The 16,790-nt window shown below is 51.8% G+C and overlaps 1 protein-coding gene across 1 annotated transcript; it reads right to left on the reverse strand.

Annotated features, from left to right (window-relative positions):
- Positions 1-1,105: 1,105 nt before the first annotated feature.
- Positions 1,106-15,058, reverse strand: LOC142069295 (uncharacterized). Its single transcript, XM_075119963.1, is given in 7 exon segments — positions 1,106-1,424; positions 1,426-2,438; positions 9,192-11,045; positions 11,333-11,446; positions 12,071-12,197; positions 12,692-12,779; positions 14,649-15,058. Coding segments are annotated over 7 exon segments (3,381 nt in total). The 5' UTR covers positions 14,753-15,058; the 3' UTR covers positions 1,106-1,343.
- Positions 15,059-16,790: the final 1,732 nt, after the last annotated feature.

The following is a 16,790-nucleotide window of genomic DNA, read 5'->3' on the forward strand; positions in this document are numbered from 1 at the left end:
TCAGGAACATTATCCCTGATGAGGCCACGGCACACCTGGTGGCTGAGCTTTCTGACTTTGTCCTCACCCACAACCATTTCAGATCTGGGGACAATTTATACTTTCAAGTCAGCGGGACTGCTATGGGTACCCGCATGGCCCCACAGCATGCCAACATCTTTATGGCTGACTTAGAACAAAGCTTCCTCAGCTCTCGTCCCCTAGCACCCCCTCCTCTATTTACGCTACATTGATGACATCTTCACCATATGGACCCATGGGAAGGAGGCCCTTGAAGAATTCTGCCAGGATTTCAACAATTTCCACCCCAGCATCGACCTCAGCCTGCACCAGTCCACACAAGAGATCCTGGACACTATAGTACAAATTTGTGATGGTCACATAAATACCACCCTATACTGGAAACCTACTGACCTCTATACTTACCTACATGCCTCCAGCTTCCATCCAGGACACATCACACGATCCATTGTCTACAGCCATGCCCCAAGATACAACCGCATTTGCTCCAATCCCTCAGGCAGAGACAAACATCTACAAGATCTTTATCAAGCATTCTTAAAACTACAATACTCACCTGGGGAAGTGAGGAAACAGACTGACAAAACAAGATGGAGACCCAGAAGTCACCTTCTACAGAACAGGCCCAACAAGGGAAATAACAGAACACCACTGGCCATCATGTACTATCATCAGCTAAAACCTCTCCAGCACATCATCAACGATGTACAACCTATCCTGGAAAACAATTCCTCATTCTCACAGACCGTGGGAGGCAGGCCAGTCGTCGCTTACAGACAGCTCCCAATCTGAAGCAAATACTCACCAGCACCACACCACAGAAACACTAACCCAGGAACCAATCCCTGCAAAAAATTCCATTGCCAAATCTGTCCCCATATCTACTCTAGCAACACCATCATAGGACCCAACCATATCAGCCACGCCATCAGGGGCACATTCACGTGCACATCGATCAATGTGATGTATGCCATCATGGGCCAGCAATGCCCCTCTGCCACGTACACTGGCCAGACCGGACAGTCTCTATGTAAAAGAATAAATGGACACAAATACGACATCAGGAACGGTAACACACAAAAGCCAGTAGCAGAACATTTCACTCTCCCTGGACATTCAATAACAGATATAAAAGTAGCCTTCAACCAAAAAACTTCAAACACAGACTTCAGAGAGAAACTCCAGAGTTACAATTCATTCACAAACTTAACACCATCAATTTGGGCCTGAATAGGAACTGGGAGTGGCTGGCTCACTACAAAAGCAATTTTCCCTTTGTTGGTATTGACCCCTCCTCATCAGTCATTGGGAGTGGACCACGTTCATCCTGTGTGGATTCTCCCATTTTTAATGAGGTATGATCTCTGTCTGAAACTTTTCCCACAGTCTAAGCACTTGTGGGGGTCTCTCTCTTCTACAGATTCTTCCATGTTGAACGAGATCTGATCTCCATGTGAAACTTTTCCCACAGTCCAAGCACTTATAGAGTCACTCTCCGGTGTGGACTCTCTGATGTTTAACCAGCGCTGATCTCTGTATGAAACTTTTCCCACAGTCCAAGCACTTGTGGGGTCTCTCTCCTGTGTGGATTGCCTGATGTTGAACAAGGCGTGACTTTCGTATGAAACTTTTCCCACACTCCAAGCACTTGTGGGGTCCCTCTCCTGTGTGGATTGACTGATGATCAGCAAGATCCGACTTGCATATGAAACTTTTCCCACAGTCCAAGCACTTGTGGGGTCTCTCTCCTGTGTGGAGTGCCTGATGATAAACAAGCTCTGACCTTCGTATGAAACTTTTCCCACAGTCCAAGCAATTGTGGGGTCTCTCTCCTGTGTGGAATGCCTGATGTTGAACAAGGTGTGACTTTCTTATGAAACTTTTCCCACAGTCCAAGCACTTGTGGGGTCTCTCTCCTGTGTGGATTGCCTGATGTTCAACAAGGCGTGACCTTCGTATGAAACTTTTCCCACAGTCCAAGCACTTGTGGGGTCTCTCTCCTGTGTGGATTGCCTGATGATCAGCAAGATCTGACTTGAATATGAAACTTTTCCCACAGTCCAAGCACTTGTGGGGTCTCTCTCCTGTGTGGAGTGCCTGATGATAAACAAGAGCTGATCTCCAAGTGAAACTTTTCCCACAGTCCAAGCACTTGTGGAGTCTTTCTCCTGTGTGGATTACCTGATGTTTAACAAGCACCGACCTCCATGTGAAACTTTTCCCACAGTCCAAGCACTTGTGGGGTCTCTCTCCTGTGTGGACTGCCTGATGATTAACAAGCGCCGACCTCCATGTGAAACTTTTTCCACAGTCCAAACATTTATGGGGTCTCTCTCCTGTGTGGCTTTTCTTATGTGAATTTAGTGCTGACTTTGAACGGAAACATTTCCCGCATTCAATGCATTGAATGGGCTTGTCTACAGTGTGGCTTCTCCCATGGTCATTAAGATCTCTGCGCTTATTGAAGCTTTCCCCACTGTCCAAGCATGGAAATGGTTTCTCTCCCGTATGAACTGTCTGATGTGTAACAAGTTTTGATCTCACAATGAATCCTTTCCCACACTCATGGCAGTGCCAGGGTGTCTCTTCCTTAGGATTTGTCTGCTGCTCTCTGGGATTCTCGTCTCCTCCCCCACCGTTAAGAGATTCATCCACTTTCTTCCTGGGTTGGTTTATCAGAAGCCTCTCTGACCTGTGCCAATTTCCCCAGGCTTCTCCCTGATTCCAGCAATGGGAAAAATTCCCTTCAGCTCTTCCCAAAAAGGTCCCCTGTGGTTCCACTTCCACAGGAACTTCCTCATGATGATTCCCCTCCTTGTTCTCACTCCCTCGTTCAGCACCTGCTGGGAGAGACACAATCCAGAGAGGAGTCATTGTGCTGGGGAGAAAGAGGAATAGCACTGAGGGAAAAGCCAACACAAAGACTGAGCAATTGCATTCTGCCTCCACATCCCACCCTAACACTTACAAGGAAGGAGAGACGGGAAGGGTGGAATGGCGTGAGCAATATCTGCTGACCATAGCCCTGCTCTCGGTGAGATGAAGAAGAACTGAGGGAGTTACTCACATCATATTTTGGGATTCTCAACTTTTTCCTTCATTCCCTGGATGGTTTCTCTGTCAGGCCTCACCTGTGCTGGTGCATCTCCGAAGCCTTCTGTCCTTGAAATCCTGGAGATCGGACACCCACAGCTCTTCCCCTCGTTCCAGCCGGGCGATAAGCTCAGGTTTGGGAACGGGAAATCCTGTGCAGAAGGTGAAATGAGTCCGGATCAGGGTGCATGGAGCATTGGTGGAGGATTTGTCACAAAGGACATTCCGTGAGTGGAACCTGTCCCTGTGCTCTGCTGGAGGAACGTGGAATCCAAGAGGATGGGAACACGGTCACTGAGCCCCCTTGCGCAGAGGACATTGTCTGGGGAGGTGAGTTGAATTATTACTACACCCTCACTAGGCGTTCTCAGGATCTGTGGGCTCTGAGGGCCTTGCTGACTCACACACAGGTCTGCACTTAAGACCCTGCCTCTTTCTAAACCTGCAGAGCCCAGAGCTCTCCCCATGGCTGGAGCTATTCCCAAGGAGGGAGATGAACAGAGATTGTATGTGCAGCCAAGAAACAATACAGACAAGACAAGATGGAGGGGTGGGGATGGTTTAGCGTGTCCATTGGGTTTTGACTCCCATGTCCCAGTGGAGAGGGCACCGAAATGCATGTATTTCTCACATGGCAGCTGTGCATTATGGAACCCATTCGCCTCTGCTCGAACTGACCAGGGAAGAACCTGACCACATTAAGACACACAGACCCCACAGTTTTTAATAACTGAGGGGACGGGAATCTCTTACCCAGCGAGGTCACCGTCTCGTAGTTCTCCTGCATGACGTCCCTGTAGAGGGCTCTCTGAGCGGGGTCCAGCAGAGCCCCCTGCCCCTGGGTGAAATAAATAGCCACCTCCTCGAAGGTCACCGGCATCTGAAACACCAAGAGTCCCCCACTCAGCACCTGCTGCCCCAGCCACTGTCCCACTGCTCAGGGGAAAGGAAAAAAAAACGTGAAGCTGTGGGAGGGCCAGAATAGCAAAATCCCACCCCCACCCTGCTCAGAGCAGCCAGGAGGCTTCAGGGGGCGGAGAAGGTGAGAGCTCCCTGTCCGCCCCAGCACACGGAGCACGCCAGGATCTTCTCATTTCCCACACGCCTGCCAGCCACAGACTGGGACAGGAAGCAGAGCTCTGAGCCGGGGACGGGGACAGGAATCCTGACAGCTTCCCTTCGTATTTCACAGCATCCCCAGGCAAGTGGGGTCAGGCTCCAGCACTGGAGAGCCTGGAAAATGTCCCCAGCCCTGCCGAGGTGGTTATATCCTGCCTGAGAAATGGGGGAATCTCGCCTCCCCCTTTCCCTGCCACAATGGGCCTACTTAGTAAATCGGTAGGTTTATCAAACCCTGACTCCTCCCTCCCCCGCCCAGCAGCTCCCTGAAAATCCCCTACCTGAGCTGGCTCCATCACAGCCATTTCCCTTCTCTCTGCTCTGGAAGACTGGCCGATCTTTAGTGAAACGTGGACCTGATTCCTCAGCCTGTCGGGGCGAGAGGGAGGTTGCAGAAGGGGCTTCTGTCCATGTCACTCCCCGATTCCCCCAAGACTCTTCAGACCCTCCCAGTAACAGCATCTCTGAGCCAAATGCTAAAAAAAGGAAAGAACCTAAAGGGCCACTTTGGGAGATTTCCCCCCATTGCAGTGTAACCCCCTCTCCCTTACCAATAGCTGGAGCCCTCTGGTGGCATCACCTGAAGATTGAGCTGCCCTGGACTCCCCCGGCAGCCCCCAGGGTCAGGCAGGAAGAGGCTGATCCCATTGGCCCATCCGCGCACCCCCCTGCCTGAGCCAGCAGTGACTCCGGTCTGACTCTGGTGTGGCTGAGATCTGAACCCGACAGGGAAATCAGACCAGGGCCCTGGGCAGCCCCCAACACTCAGGGCACACAGACCCCACCACCACAGGGGTGTCTGACAATAACACACTCAGAGCCGGGTCGGGGGGGGGCTGGGTTTTTTCCTTGTAGTTTCTGCACCCTGGGCGGTTAGTCCCCTGATCACTCCCAAAGCTGAGAAGAGCTTCTCTCCGCCCGCCTCCCCACATCCCCCCTTTCCCTCGCTGTGCCCCCCACTCACGTCCTCCCCCATTCCCGACCTCGCTCCCCTCAGCCCCACAGTCCCCCGATCCTTCTCCATTGCCCCATCTTCCCTTCCGTGCACCCCTGCCCCCATCCCAGCCTGCCCCCGGCATCCCCTGCACCCGCCTCCGGCCCCTCTTTATCCTCCTCCCCCTGCAGCCCAGATGTGACTGGGGGGCCCGCTGCAAGGGGGGATGGGCGGGTCTCTCTTACCTTCCCCCCGAGCGGGGCCCCCCGGGGCAGGGGCCGGGCCGGGAAGGGGCCCTGGCCGGGCTGGGGGCTCTGCCCTGGGAGAGGCTCCCGGGGAGCAGCGGGCAGGGCCCGGCTGGAGGTTCCCCTCTCCCGGCTGCAGCCCGGGCTCCGGGCTCCCAGCACCAGCCGCCGGGGCTCGGGGATCTCGCCGGGAGCCAGAGTCCCCGCAGCGGCTGCGAGTCACTTCCTGGGCCGGGCTGAGCCCCGCGATCCTCCCCCCAGAGCCGCCCCCCAGCCGCTCCTGGGTCCTAGCGATCAACCCACAATAATCCAGCCCCCTGCCCAGCCCCTGCCCCCTGGGGGCCCAACCGCCCCTGGGCTCGGGGAGCTTCTCCCAGCAGTAAGGGGTCATCCCGCCTCGAAACTTCTCCTGTCAGCATTCAGTCTCGCTCGCAGCCTCCCTGCAGGACTGACCGGGCACCGGCCGCTGGCTGATCAGCCCGTCTGCGGCAAACTTCTCTCCATATTGGGCTGGCAGAGGCCTTGCTCTCACCGCCTCTCTGGTCACCGGCGACTGGCCCAAAACCTCTGGTTGTTTGAGCTGACTGGGCCAGATTTGCAGGGGGGAGCGAGGGAAGGCAAAAGGAGAGAGAGCAGAAGTGGGGGTGGCATAATTGTTTAGACCACTGGCAGAGGTGAAAGTAAGCTGGTCTGATCCACTCTGGCGGACCCGGCAAGAGCCGGGACACCGCTGACTGCACCGGCAGGGGGCAGCTTCCCCAGGCCGGTGATGTGAAGGGCTCTGGCCACCGGTACCACAGCGGAGCCCTGGGCCCTTTAAATCACCGCTGGAGCCCCGGGGGTCCCGGCTGCCATCGCAGCTACTGCTCCTGCCCTGATTTCAAGGGCCCGAAGCTCCCAGCAGCTGCTCACGTACCAGGGGGAGTTCAGGATTTAGTCAAAATCAAACTCAGTGGCGTTGAGGATGTCCGCTGGCTCCCCTTCTCTGGTTTGCCCTGCTTAGCGTGTCTTTCAAGATCAGGAAGATGAAAGCCCAACAGTGCCATGCTGGGGCCCAGGAGACAGCGGGTGTGAGACGTACCCCAGGGTACAATCTGGACTGTTGAACTGCTTAATTCTCCATCCCAGGGCATGTTTTACACTGCTTCCCAGGCTGGATAAAAATCAATGAGTTAAACAAAAATCAGTGTTTTTATTTAAATTGGATTTTTTTTTTGATAAAATGCTTTTTGAGGAAAAACCTTATCTAAAGATACGTTTAATTAAGATACATTATAGCTCAAAGATATCTCATCATGGAATAGGGATTGTAAATTCTAATTCTATAGTATGAGACAATATATTCATGGAATGTTTAAGAAAAGTTTTGTACATGAGTTCCAATAGTTGATGGATTAGGGACCCAATTTTATGGGATTCCACAGGCTTCTGTATAGATTATTTAGGTTAATCTTTCCATCTACCCCATGGGACTCAGTGCTCAGTCTAGAAGACCCCATCAGAGATGCTTAGTTTCCCAGTTCTCAAACTGTGGCTTTGTGTCTCCAGAGGTAACATGCTTGTTAACAGCCAAAATGTTTTAAAATAATATAGAGAGGTGAGAAATAACAGACCTCACCTCTATTGTCGCTCTGCAAATTTGTGTACACAGAGTCAATCCCTTCCCTCTCTCCAAAAGTGCAAAGTTTCAAAAAGTTGAATGAATAGAAGAATGTTGGAGGTGGAATAGATCTGGACAAGGAGAAGAAGTCTGGAGATAAATGTAAGAAACGATGGACATATGCTTTTCTGTTAAAATATTATATCTTTGCTGTTGAAGAAAAAAATCCAGAATACTTAACGTTGTTGTTTTAGTGAAATAAACAATTTAAATGTCTTTCTGGTGATGTTCTCCACCACAGGGTGGCATGACTGAAATAACCAAACAATCATTCATTGACTGATATAGCTGTAAAACTAACCTGAAAAGTTTTCAAAATAAATCTGTTTTAAAATGTATAGTGTGTACCTTCTAAAAATGCAACCTACATCTATCTCTGAGTTGTGTACAATATCTATTGAGATTATAAAAACCAAAAATGCACTTTTCTGTAGAATACCAGGATTGAATCGAGTCTTCCAGACGAGTGATTTAAATCATGATTTAAATCAAATCCACCCTGCTGCATCGCTGTGTGAACAACAAACCCCTCCACGCTCTGCTCACACACAGCCACTAGCATTCAAACTCACTCCTGGCTGCACGGTACTGAGTGTGACTAGCCAGACACTCATGAAGTTACTAAAGGACTCAGCAACATCAGCCACTTTTCTGCTCCCAGCCTTGCACCCTGGTAATCTGCATCTTGGACTGCTCAGTCTGTTCACTGTGCTGGAAAAACTCAATAATTAGTGGGTCATCCCCCCCCCCCCCCCCCACACACACACAAAGTGGTCGGATTAGGCCACAGCCTTGTTCTCTCAAATCAAATCCCCCAAACACTTCGATGAAAACACACAGGTCCAGACAAAACACTAAAATCAGTTTATTAACTGGAACAAGGAGGTTTTCAGGGATCACAAGGGAGAAAGATGTGAAAGGGCAGAACTAGTTAAATCTATACAATTAAAACATGCATTTTAAATCATAAATTTTACCAATCTAAGGAAAATGCGAAGCAAGCAGGTTTTCGCACCCGCCCGCTATTGCAAGCGGTTCACAGTTCTTCGTACCCAGGACGGATTTCCTTCCCGCCTTGGTGCGTCCTCCCCAGTCCAAGGCCCCTGTGGCCTTTCAAGGCATATCCTTGACATCTGTAAAGATGGGAGAGGAGAGGTGAAAATGGAGGCAATTCTCCCTTCTGCTTTTATACCATTCTCTTCTTTGAGATTCAAGCTCCAGCCAGGGGGCAGGCAACAATCCGTCTGTGGCCAAAGTGAGCGTCCAGCCATCCTTCTGGTGAATTGTAACTCTCTTGTTCACAGCTCCACAGCTGGTAAATGGCCAGCTAAGCAATTAATGGCCACTTAGCACCTAGCTGGTCTGCAGGTACCATTGTCTCTAAAGAGTGAGTCTGTGGGCGTTTTCCAGCTTTCCAGCATGTAACAAACATACAGCAAACTCTCAGAGCTCCATGGACAGCGCTGATAGACACATTTTAACAGGACAATAATATTCAGCAGGCGATGACTTTTCCTATGAAACTTCACAAGACATACTTTGGAGAAGATTTATCCTTCTGTAATCGTGGTGACCATAAGAGGACATGCCCCACAGTTTGAGAATTACAAGTGTACAAGTGTAGACAGTCACCATTACAAGTGTAGACAGTCACCATTGGGATCGGAACCCAAGATGGTAACACCTGCTCCTTTCTGTCTGCGGGGGATCCCCAGAGAAAATGTCCGAGCAGCAGAGAGGAACAGATCACACTGATATTAACCTTGCAAAACACATTTCGGTGATTTCAGCTATAAACCTTCCCTCCATCCTTCAGCCCCTAACCTCAGTGATTTCAAGGAGAGGGAGCTGGAATTGGGCAGGTGACATGGGCGATGGGTATAATCTCTGAATTAACAGAATACAGGAACCCTTTGCATAAATTGTAAACCTCTAAAAAGAAATAGCTAAACATAGACCACGACAATTACCCCTCTTCCAAGTCTTTAACATGTTTACATTTCAAACTCTAGCTTCATGAAGGTGGAAACATTTTTAAAATCTCTCTCTAAAAGTTGAATCTCAGTCAATTGCATACAAGTTGCTTAACCCTTTCTTGCCATGAGTCACAGAAGTTTACATCTTGTGTGGATTCTTCCATGTTTAACGAGGTCTGACGTCCGTATGAAACTTTTCCCACAGTCCAAGCACTTGTGGGGTCTCTCTCCTGTATGGATTTTCTGATGATAACCAAAGGCTGATTTCCAAGTGAAACTTTTCCCACAGTCCAAGCACTTGTGGGGTCTTTCTCCTGTGTGGATTGCCTGATGTTGAATAAGGTGTGATCTCTGTATGAAACTTTTCCCACAGTCCAAGCACTTATGGGGTCTTTCTCCTGTGTGGATTGCCTGATGATTAACAACGTGTGACTTCCGCTTGAAACTTTTCCCACAGTCCAAGCACTTGTGGGGTTTTTCTCCTGTGTGGATTGCCTGATGTTTAACAAGGGTTGACCTCTCTGTGAAGCTTTTCCCACAGTCCAAGCACTTGTGGGTGTTCTCTCCTGTGTGGACTTCCCGATGTTTAACAAGGTGTGACCTCTGCTTGAAACTTTTCCCATAGTACAAGCACTTGTGGGATCTCTCTCCTGTGTGGCTTTTCTGATGATAACCAAGGCCTGAACTCGAAGTGAAACTTTTCCCACAGTCCAAGCACTTGTGGGGTCTCTCTCCTGTGTGGCTTTTCTGGTGATAACTAAGGGCTGATCTCGAAGTGAAACTTTTCCCACAGTCCAAGCACTTGTGGGGTCTTTCTCCGCTGTGGATTCTCTGATGATTAACAAGGTTTGACCTCGCTGTGAAACTTTTCCCACAGTCCAAGCCCTTATCGGATCTTTCTCCTTTGTGAATTGTTTTATGTTTAAGAAGGTATGACCTCTGCATGAAACTTTTCCCACAGTCCAAGCACTTGTGGGGTCTCTCTCCTGTGTGGATTGCCTGATGACTAACAAGGTCTGATTTCCGCTTGAAACTTTTCCCACAGTGGAAGCACTTGTGGGGTCTTGCTCCTGTGTGGATTGACAGATGTCTAACAAGGTCTGACCTATGTATGAAACTTTTCCCACAATCCAAGCATTTATGGGGTCTCTCTCCTGTGTGGATTGCCTGATGTTTAACAAGGTGTGACCTGTGTATGAAACTTTTCCCACAATCCAAGCATTTATGGGGTCTCTCTCCTGTGTGGATTGCCTCATGAATAACAAGGTCTGACCTCCATATGAAACTTTTCCCACAGTCCAAGCATTTATGGGGTCTCTCTCCTGTGTGGATTCTCTGATGATAAAAAAGGCCTGCTCTCCATGTGAAACTTTTCCCACACTCCAAGCACTTATGGGGTCTCTTTCCTGTGTGGACTGCCTGATGTTGAACAAGGGTTGACCTTCGTATGAAACTTTTCCCACAGTCCAAGCACTTGTGGGGTCTCTCTCCTGTGTGGCTTTTCTCATGTGAATTTAGTGCTGACTTTGAACTGAAACATTTCCCACATTCAACGCATTGAATGGGCTTGTCTACAGTGTGGCTTCTCCCATGGTTCTTAAGATCTTTGCGCTTATTGAAGCTTTCCCCACTGTCCAAGCATTGAAATGGTTTCTCTCCTGTATGGACTGTCTGATGTGTAACAAGTTGTGATCTCACAATGAATCCTTTCCCACACTCAAGGCAGTGCCAGGGTGTCTCTTCCTTGCGATTTGTCTGCTGCTCTCTGGGATTCTCGTCTCCTCCCCCACCATTCACAGATTCATCCACTTTCTTCCTGGGTTGGTTCATCAGAAGCCTCTCTGACCTGTGCCAATTTCTCCAGGCTTCTCCCTGATTCCAGCAAGGGGAAAAATTCCCTTCAGCTCTTCCCAAAAGGGTCCCCTGTGGTTCCACTTCCCCAGGAACTGCCTCATGATGATTCCCCTCCTTCTTCTCACTCCCTTGCTCAGCACCTGCTGGGAAAGACACAATCCAGAGAAGAGTCATTGTGCTGGGGAGAAAGAGGAATAGCACTGAGGGAAAAGCCAACACAAAGACTGAGCAATTGCATTCTGCCTCCACATCCCGCCAAACACTTACAAGGAAGGAGAGACGGGAAGGGTGGAATGGCGTGAGCAATATCTGCTGACCATAGCCCTGCTCTCGGTGAGATGAAGAAGAACTGAAGGCGTTACTCACATCATATTTTGGGATTCTCAACTTTTTCCTTCATTCCCTAGATGGTTTCTCTGTCAGGCCTCACCTATGCTGGTGCATCTCCGAAGCCTTCTGTCCTTGAAATCCTGGAGATCGGACACCCACAGCTCTTCCCCTCGTTCCAGCCGGGCGATAAGCTCAGGTTTGGGAATGGGAAATCCTGTGCAGAAGGTGAAATGAGTCCAGATCAGGGTGCATGGAGCATTGGTGGAGGATCTGTCACAAAGGACATTCCGTGAGTGGAACCTGTCCCTGTGCTCTGCTGGAGGAAGGTGGAATCCAAGAGGATGGGAACAGGGTCACTGAGCCCCCTTGTGCAGAGGACGTTGTCTGGGGAGGTGAATTGAATTATTACTACACCCTCACTAGGCGTTCCCAGGATCTGTGCGCTCTGGGGGCCTTGCTGACTCACACACAGGTCTGCACTTAAGACCCTGCCTCTTTCTAAACCTGCAGAGCCCAGAGCTCTCCCCATGCCTGGAGCTATTCCCAAGGAGGGAGATGAACAGAGATTTTATGTGCAGCCAAGAAACAACACAGACAAGACAATGCGGATTTATGCTTCCTTGAAAGCTGGAGGGGTGGGGATGGTTTAAATTGTCCATTGGGTTTTGACTCCCATGTCCCAGTGGAGAGGGCACCGAAATGCATGTATTTCTCACATGGCAGCTGTGCATTATGGAACCCATTCGCCTCTGCTCCAACTGACCAGGGAAGAACCTGACCACATTAAGACACGCAGACCCCACAGCTTCTAATAACTGAGGGGACGGGAATCCCTTACCCAGCGAGGACACCGTCTCGTAGTTCTCCTGCATGACGTCCCTGTAGAGGGCTCTCTGAGCGGGGTCCAGCAGAGCCCCCTGCCCCTGGGTGAAATAAATAGCCACCTCCTCGAAGGTCACCGGCATCTGAAACAACAAGAGTCCCCCACTCAGCACCTGCTGCCCCAGCCACAATCTCACTACTCATGGGAAAGGAAAAAAAAAACGTGAAGCTCTGGGAGGGCCAGAGTAGCAGAATCCCACCCCCACCCTGCTCAGAGCAGCCAGGAGGCTTCAGGGGGTGGAGAAGGTGATTGCTCCCTGTCCGCCCCAGCACACGGAGCACGCCAGGATCTTCTCATTTCCCACACGCCTGCCAGCCACAGACTGGGACAGGAACAGGAATCCCGACAGCTTCCCTTCCTATTTCACAGCAGCCCTGGGCAAGTGGGGTCAGGTTCCAGCACTGGGAGCCTGGAAAATGTTCCCAGCCCTGCCAAGGTGGTTATATCCTGCCTATGAAATGGGGGAATGTCCCCTCCCCCTTACCCTGCCACAATGGGCCTACTTAGTAAATCAGTAGGTTTATCAAACCCTGACTGCTCCCTCCCACACCCAGCAGGTCCCTGAAAATGCCCTACCTGAGCTGGCTCCATCACAGCCATTTCCCTTCTCTGTCCCCTGGAAGACTGGCCGATCTTTGGTGAAACGTGGACCTGATTTCTCAGCCTGTCGGGGCGAGAGGGAGGTTACAGAAGGGGCTTCTGTCCATGTCCATGTCCATGTCACACCCCAATTCCCCCCAGACTCTTCAGACTGTTGGGGACGCTGGGGCATGGCCACTGGGTAACTCGAGTGGATGGAAGACCACGAGTGTCGATGAAGCCCCCTCGCACTAGGCCCAAGTGTCCTTGCCCCCGCCCTCCCCCACCAGGAGGCACTCACAGCAGTTATGCTGAGGATCTGCAACAATATGTTGCAGAGTCAGACTGCCTGAAACTAAACAAGGCCAAACAGGGCAGATATGGATGAACAATGCTGAATAAAGCAGCTTTATGTATAGTTTAACAAATGATACAAAAAACAAGGAAACTAGCCGGGAACTGGATTGGCTGGCTATATGGATACTTAGGGCAGCTTGCTATTGGATAAGTATGCTGAAGAAAGGATGTATAAAAGCCTGTGTAACTTCCTGCTCTGTGAACAGGATTTGAGATTCTATTCTCCCTGGACCTTTTTAACGCTTAAAATAAACTTTTCTGCTTTTCTCCACCCCGTTGTGATTATTGGGTGAAGCACACCGGGTAGCGAACCCCCTCTCCACTGCTGTTGCTCGCCTCTGGCACTGGGTGCCAGCAACAGCTTTTGGCGTGCCTGGGTGGGCGACGAGGCTGCTATTTAGCCTTGCCCGGACCCCTCCTGGAGGTCAAGGCTTGCAGCGAGAACCGACGCCCTACGCGCACCCGTGAGTTCATCGGGGGCCTCGGAGGAGACGCGATTTGATCGAGCCTGGAGGGCACAACGCACTCATATAGTGGAGAAGCAGCTGTGGGCGACAGTGAGGAACCGATCCCTTGGATAAGGTAGGAACCTTTGAAATCCGGATTGTATGCTCTGTTGGAACCTGGGGATGCCCAGAGTTACCCTGTAGGTATGGGACAGGGACAGAGCTCGGGGGTTAGGGCACAGTGTACGCCCCTAGAATGCATTCTAGCAAACTGGAAGGTATTTAGTGCGGATCCGATGACTAAGAGCCAATTAAAACGATTCTGTACAGTTGGCTTGCCTCAATATCAACTAGAGGACCAGGAGTGGTGGCCACCAGGAGGGTCAATTAATTACAACACGATCCTCCAGTTACTCCTGTTCTGTCAGAGAACAAGAAAGTGGAATGAACATATGTATGCGCATTTGTTTCTGGCTTTATGCACTCGACCAGATATTTTACAGCACTCTAATTTGACTCCGACTGGTTCGTTAGTAGCTAATGTTAGTCCCCAGACCCCCACCCCCACTGTAATGGCAGAGGAGGTGTCCGCTTCGGCCCCCCCACCCCAGCCAGGAGGCACTCGCAGCAGTTATGCTGAGGACCTGCAACAATATGTTGCAGAGTCAGACTGCCTGAAACTAAACAAGGCCAAACAGGACAGATATGGATGAACAATGCTGAATAAAGCAGCTTTTGTATAGTTTAACAAATGATACAAAAAACAAGGAAACTAGCTGGGAACTGGATTGGCTGGCTATATGGATACTTAGGGCAGCTTGCTATTGGATAAGTATGCTGAAGAAAGGATGTATAAAAGCCTGTGTAACTTCCTGCTCTGTGAACAGGATTTGAGATTCTATTCTCCCTGGACCTTTTTAACGCTTCAAATAAACTCTTCTGCTTTTCTCCACCCCGTTGTGATTATTGGGTGAAGCACACCAGGTAGCGAACCCCTCCCCTACCACTGTTGCTTGTCTCTGGCACTGGGTGCGGGCAACAAGACCCTCCCAGTAACAGCATCTCTGAGCCAAATGCTAAAAAAAGGGAAGAACCAAAAGGGCCACTTTGGGAGATTTCCCCCCACTGCAGTGTAAACCCCTCTCCCTTACCAGTAGCTGGAGCCCTCTGCTGGCATCACCTGAAGATTGAGCTGCCCTGGACTCCCCGGCAGCCCCCAGGGACAGGCAGGAAGAGGCTGATCCCATTGGCCCATCCGCGCATCCCCCTGCCTGAGCCAGCAGTGACTCCGGTCTGACTCTGGTGTGGCTGAGATCTGAACCCTACAGGGAAATCAGACCAAGGCCCTGGGCAGCCCCCAACACTCAGGGCACACAGACCCCACCACCACAGGGGTGTCTGAAAATAACACACTCAGAGCCGAGTGTGTCGGGGGGGTTCCTTGTAGCTTCTGCACCCTGAGGGGTTAATCCCCTGATCACTCCCAAAGCTGAGAAGAGCTTCTCTCCGCTCCTCCCACCTCGTCTCCCATGGGGCGGAGAAGCTGCCTGGGCATCTCCACCCGCCCGCCTCCCCACATCCCCCCTTTCCCTCGCTGTGCCCCCCACTCACATCTTCCCCCATTCCCGACCTCGCTCCCCTCAGCCCCACAGTCCCCGATCCTCCTCCATTTCCCCATCTTCCCTCCCGTGCACCCCTGCCCCCATCCCAGCCTGCCCCCGGCATCCCCTGCACCCGCCTCCAGCCCCTCTTTATCCTCCTCCCCCTGCAGCCCAGATGTGACGGGGATGGGCCCCGCTGCAAGGGGGGATGGGAGGGTCTCTCTTACCTTCCCTCCGAGCGGGGCCCCCCGGGGCAGGGGCCGGGCCGGGAAGGGGCCCTGGCCGATCTGGGGGCTCTGCCCTGGGAGAGGCTCCCGGGGAGCAGCGGGCAGGGCCCGGCTGGAGGTTCCCCTCTCCCGGCTGCAGCCCGGGCTCCGGGCTCCCAGCACCAGCCGCCGGGGCTCGGGGATCTCGCCGGGAGCCAGAGTCCCCGCAGCGGCTGCGAGTCTCTTCCTGGGCCGGGCTGAGCCCCGCGATCGCTCCCCCCAGAGCCGCCCCCCAGCCGCTCCTGGGTCCTAGCGATCAACTCACCGTAGGATCAGCATCCCTGTGCCCGGCTCCTGTTACACTCACAGGCTCCGGGGTCACAAGGGACCATCATGAGCATCTTGCCCAGGGGTTCTCACCACCAAATTTGGTGGCCTCAGAGTGTAGCCAGCAACTCTCGCTGGTGCCCGCTCTCACACTTGCCCCTATAATCCTAATTAACTTTAGTAGAAACCAATAAATATGCACAGAGGTAAGAGGGAGGACACTCCTAGTGTGGGGAACTTTTCTAGCTGTCCCTCCCACATCCAAGGCCTCCTGCACAGGCCCTGGCTGTGTTGCAGGCAAGTCCAGGGTTGGACACTAACTCTGGTGTTGGTGTTTGAGGGGTTCCTCTCCCCAGCAGCTCCAGTGGAACTGGGCCAAGCCTGGGGAGGTAAGAAGGGGGAACACTCCTCCTACTGTGGAGAACTTTTCTGGCTTCTACCAAGCCCCAGAGGAACTGGCAAGCAAAAGGATCTGAGTCCTTTACCCAGAGGCCTGCATGACCTCGAGCACCCCTCCCGCCGCCCACTTCCACTCTGGACCCCCATAACCCCAAGGCTGGGCCCAGGGCTCCTGAGGTGCTCGACCCCCAATGTTGTGATCACTCAGGACAGCTGTCCCCATTGTGGGGTGTTCTCTCCACTCTGCATGCTTCCTTCATCATTGCACAGAGTTAAGAACAAATGCAATTTATTAAACAGGATGTAATACAAAAATAAGGAGAAAAGTGGGAAAGATGAAAGGAAAACATGTCATCCCGCTGTGTGGGGGGGAACCCCAAACAACACTCTCTGGAATGCCAGGGAACTTCACAGTCTGTCCCTCCCACATCCAAGGCCTCCTGTCCAGGCCCTGGCTGTGCTGCAGGCATGCCCAGGGTTGGACACTAACTCTGGTGTTGGCCTCAGGCTCCAGGTAGTAGGACCCTTCTTCCTAGCGTCAGCTGCTTCCTGTCAGGGTTATGATCCCCCACCCAGTCTGGCCTGCAAGGCCTCTTGGCTGAGGGCCTCTCCTTGCCCTGGGCCCTTTGCCCAGGGTCCCCTTCGCTCACTGCTCCCGGCTGCTCCAGTTTCCCTCTGCCTCCAGCCCAGCCCTCCTCTCTCCTTAGCCCCTCTTGCTCTGCTCTAGCCCAGCCAGCTCCAGCTGACACAAAGGAGAGGA

Source organism: Caretta caretta, chromosome 14 (assembly GCF_965140235.1).
Source record: "Caretta caretta isolate rCarCar2 chromosome 14, rCarCar1.hap1, whole genome shotgun sequence".
In the NCBI taxonomy this organism is placed as follows: domain Eukaryota; kingdom Metazoa; phylum Chordata; order Testudines; family Cheloniidae; genus Caretta; species Caretta caretta.